Source organism: Phalaenopsis equestris, unplaced genomic scaffold (assembly GCF_001263595.1).
Source record: "Phalaenopsis equestris unplaced genomic scaffold, ASM126359v1 Scaffold000094, whole genome shotgun sequence".
NCBI lineage: Eukaryota > Viridiplantae > Streptophyta > Magnoliopsida > Asparagales > Orchidaceae > Phalaenopsis > Phalaenopsis equestris.
Window position 1 is genome coordinate 6,951,282 of NW_018164536.1, and position 4,584 is coordinate 6,955,865.

Consider the following 4,584-nt stretch of genomic DNA (forward strand, 5'->3'; position numbering starts at 1 on the left):
ATGGGCAGTGCAAGTAGGCGTCGCTGTTTTGTTGTCCGAACATGTGGTCCTCCGGACATAATATTTTTTCATTTTGTAGAATATCATGTACGAGATTTGGTCGTGGATTTAACTTAAATCCCAACGTTCCGTTAAATCAGAATTTTTTTTGTGTTATGTGGATATTAATCGCAATGTTTTGTAGAATACCATGTACGAGATTTGGTCATGGATTTAACTTAAATCCCAACGTTCCGTTAAATCCGAATTTTTTTTGTGTTATGTGGATATTAATCGCAATATAAATCTGGATTTATTAAATTCATCTAAGAAGTATATTTATGGGCGTCGTTCGTCTTCGATCACGTCGCTAGTCGATGATCATCGTTGCTTATTGTTGAGAATTTAAGACGTTGAAAAATATGAATCGACACAAATTCAGAAGAACACATAGAGATTTAACGAGGTTTGAGAAAGATGACTACGCCTTCGGAAGCGGAGCGACAATTTTTCTTTCAATTCCAGAAAAGAATACAATTTACAAAATAAGACATAAAGTTACATACAAATCTATTTATAATTCTAGAAAACTTTATAGTACAATATCTAATATATAATTACCAAATTACTCCTATACTGCACTCATAACCCACATAAGGAAACTCCCCCGACATCTGTCCCTTATATGATATACGAGTCATACCATAAAATATGTTACATTTGATAAATCTAGATTTGACACGATTTGATAAATCATATTTAAGTTTGATTTTGACCCAGATTTGTTTATGTTATGTTTTTTAATAGAATTTCAGAAAAAAAAGTAATTACAAATTCAAAGTTTTTTTTTTTTTTGTAATTTGCTTGAAAAAAATTAAGATTTTGTTTACTTTATTTGACATTTTTTCTTTTTTTGGGGGCTAAAAATAAAAAAATAATGATGGAGAGAAGCCATGGGATACGTACTCTTCAAATATATCTATTGATTTAACAAAGCATCACGTGCCTGTCACGTGGATGGACAAACTAGCGCTGTGGACGGTGAAGACACTCCGTTGGCCCACCGATATCTTCTTTCAGGTTTTACTTTTATCTCAAGCTTTAATTTACTAATTACAAATTTACCATAATTGATACATATGTTAATTTATGCTTTAGGGAAGATTAGGGATAATTAAATGGAGTTTAGGGTCCATTTGTGCAGCTTATTCGGTGCGGTGACGTTTTGAAAACGCACATGATCTGTTTGGGTAAATTACGTTTTGGCAGCTGATGCGTTTTCAAAATACTGAAAACATCATTTTTCACACTGCACCTATCTAGATGCAGTGGTAGCATTCTGACAGCAGTCTGATTTTTCAAAAAAAAAAAAAAATTTGTAGTAGTCATCGCACCTAGCTTATTAGCAGCTTATTTGATAAGTTGCAGCTGCCCCAAACATATTTATATTTATATTCTTTTATTCTTTAGTTTTATTTCATATGTTTCATCTTGATTTAAATTAAAATATATTTGATAAAAATAATTATTTTTAAAAATATTAAAAATATTTTTTAAATATTTTGTGTTTTTATAATGGAAATTTAACTTTTAGTGATACATTAATACTTTTTATCTAATGCATGCATGTGCATGGCTGCAGCGACGTTATGGATGCCGGGCAATGATGCTGGAGACTGTAGCAGCGGTGCCGGGAATGGTCGGCGGCTTGCTCCTCCACCTCCACTCGCTCCGCCGCTTCCAGCACAGCTGCGGCCTGTTCACTACCCTCCACGAGCAGAGCCCTCCTCGAGGAGGCCGAGAACGAGAGAATGCACCTCATGACCTTCATGGAGGTCTCGCAGCCTCGCTGGTACGAGCGAGCCCTCGTCATCGCCGTCCAGGGCGTCTTCTTCAATGCGTACTTCCTCGGCTATCTCATCTCCCCCAAGTTCGCCCACCGTGTCGTCGGCTATCTCGAAGAGGAAGCCATCCACTCCTACACCGAGTTCCTCAAAGAGATCGATGAGGGCAACATCGATAACGTCCCAGCCCCGGCCATCGCTGTCGACTATTGGCGTCTCCACCCGGGCGCCACCCTCCGTGATGTCGTCATGGTCGTCCGCGCTGATGAGGCCCACCACCGCGACGTCAACCACTATGCATCGGTATGTATTGGAGAAACGCGTTTGAACAATGGCTTGGATGTGGTTACACCGTCATGAATCGCACGATGGTGCATCCAAACCGTCGTTTGGTTGCACAGCATGGCGCGATCCACGGCATTGTCCTCATGTTCAGATACCTGGACGTAATATTTTCTCGTGTCATTTCGTCGAGCGGGTTTTGACTGAATCTTTGGTTCATTTCTTGAAGGATATTCATGTGCAAGGACTCAAGTTGAAGGAGCTGGCGGCGCCGGTGGGCTATCACTGATGATCTTCTGAGTAATAATTACTTCACTTTGGGAAGAGAAGCACCATGGAATTAATTTAATTAATCTTTTGTTCTGTTCATATGATTGCGATATGTTTAGCTATGCTGTTTTATGATTGAAGAACTTTGAATTAATTATACTCTTACAATGTTAGGCCTTGAGGTATGGCTCAATCCTAGTGTTGAATCAAGTTCAGATTTTGAGTGGGTTTGGTGTGGTGTCGCATCACATTTTGTGGTGTTGGAATAAAAGAAAAATTGTATTGGCCGTCGCAGTTTTTTGAACAATAGTTTCTTCTGTAATTGTTTTACGATTGATTATTCAAATAGCTGTTGTAGCTGCCCCAAATAGATGCTTCATCTATTAAAATTTAGTATGTTGAGTTCATTATTTAAATAAATTAGAAAACCTACATGAATGTGATGAGATAAACTAAATAGACAAACTATCAGAACAATAATGGAAAGATTCTATCGAGATTAAGGCTCCGTTTGAAGTGCTTTTTTCGTTCGGCGAAGCTCATTCAAGAGTTTTGTTGTGGAACGTGATGAGGACAGGAGCAATTGGGAACTGCAAAATTTTCGCGTTCGATTACTTCGACGTCAGGAGACGTCTGGTTGCCACAAGTTGTCTTCTCCGTCGGCGGCGTTGACCACGTTAGAAGGCAAATGAAACTTTACAACACTAAACTAAACATTTTTCTTAAACTCAATAATCACCATATCAATGAAGTCAAAAAGCCAAATTCCATATCATGACACCAAGTATCTATATATTGCTCACCTAATCTTCTAATTGCGATCATGATACCATGCCAACTCTTTGAGTAGTTAGGCTATATTAGAATGAAAGATATTTCGTGACTCTTATAAGGTCTTGAATGAAGAAAATTAATTGGATTTGAGACGAATACATGTATAAATGGAACATGAAAAGGTTTACTAAAATAAGTATGATGACAAGTGACATGCAATGTGTTATATTTATGATATAATGGGCAAAGTCAATAAGACAATCAGTGGTGCATTTAGAGAAGATGAAAAGAAGTATGATAAGGTATTTTATTATTGCTAATGTACAAAGGTGCCAACTCCAATAGCCATTACATTAAGTTGGATAATTTCTTAATCCATAAAATTTTTTTATAAGAATAAATGTAAGTTACAATCATGTATGCAATTATCACCAGGTTATTAGAAGATCTAAATGAAGAAATGATAATAGATTGAGAACTTTCTATTTAAAATCATCTTAATGGTTTTTTTTAGTAATTTAGTACATCATCAACAATAAAGATAAATAAAGCTCCATGTATATGATTTGGCTTAAAACCGTGACCTAAATCTTATAGCTTAAAAACTAAAAAATCAAAAAAATCAAAAAAAATCTAAACTTTAAACCATAAACCTTAACCATACAACCTAAAACATAAACCCTCAAGCCAACACACTTAGCCCTAAGCCATAAATCATAAATCCTAGAACAGCTGCCCAAAGTTTTAAATCTAAAATCCTAAAACCCTAAAGCCTAAAACCTCGAAAACTAAACCTTATGCCCTAAAACCTAAATCATATAAACCTAAAAACCTAAAATTTTCACTCTATACCCTAAACCATAAAAGTCTAAACTATAATATTTAAATTTTTTATTTCATTTTTAATCTTTAAGATGACACTATAATTATAATAGCAGAGTGGGGACTGGGGAGAGATATATGATGTATGAACCTTAAATTTATAAAAATTTGCTATAAAAAACATTATGATTGACTTGTAGTGTTGTTTTGAGAGAAATTGAGGTATCTTCAAACAAATAAGCAATTGATAAAATTTAAACATACTGAATGATTTATATACTTTATGAATTCCTTTTATTATTATTTTTTATATCTCATACGAAAAAGTGAAATAAGCTAAATCGAAAGTGCTTAAATGATTTATTATTCATCAAATACAAATAAGCTTTAAAAAGAAGATTCAAGTTGATATATATTATTGATTCAATCATTTTAGATTTAATTGACAAAAGTTGTGACTGATTGGATAAATGGAGGATGATGGTGAGCAACAGTTTGGTGATGAAGATTTTACTTGGATAAAAATTGAGGAGGCTTTAGAAGAAATTGATCGGAAATGTTCTATAGTATTTAGCCGTGCAAAAAAAAAGGGGAGATTCATCTACATTGATGA

General features: G+C 34.9%; 1 protein-coding gene across 1 annotated transcript; it reads left to right on the top strand.

Moving 5' to 3' along the window:
• Positions 1-2,735, top strand: LOC110020193 (ubiquinol oxidase 1b, mitochondrial-like). Its single transcript, XM_020718199.1, is given in 5 exon segments — positions 1-13; positions 926-1,059; positions 1,622-1,747; positions 1,749-2,126; positions 2,335-2,735. Coding segments are annotated over 5 exon segments (711 nt in total). The 3' UTR covers positions 2,395-2,735.
• Positions 2,736-4,584: the final 1,849 nt, after the last annotated feature.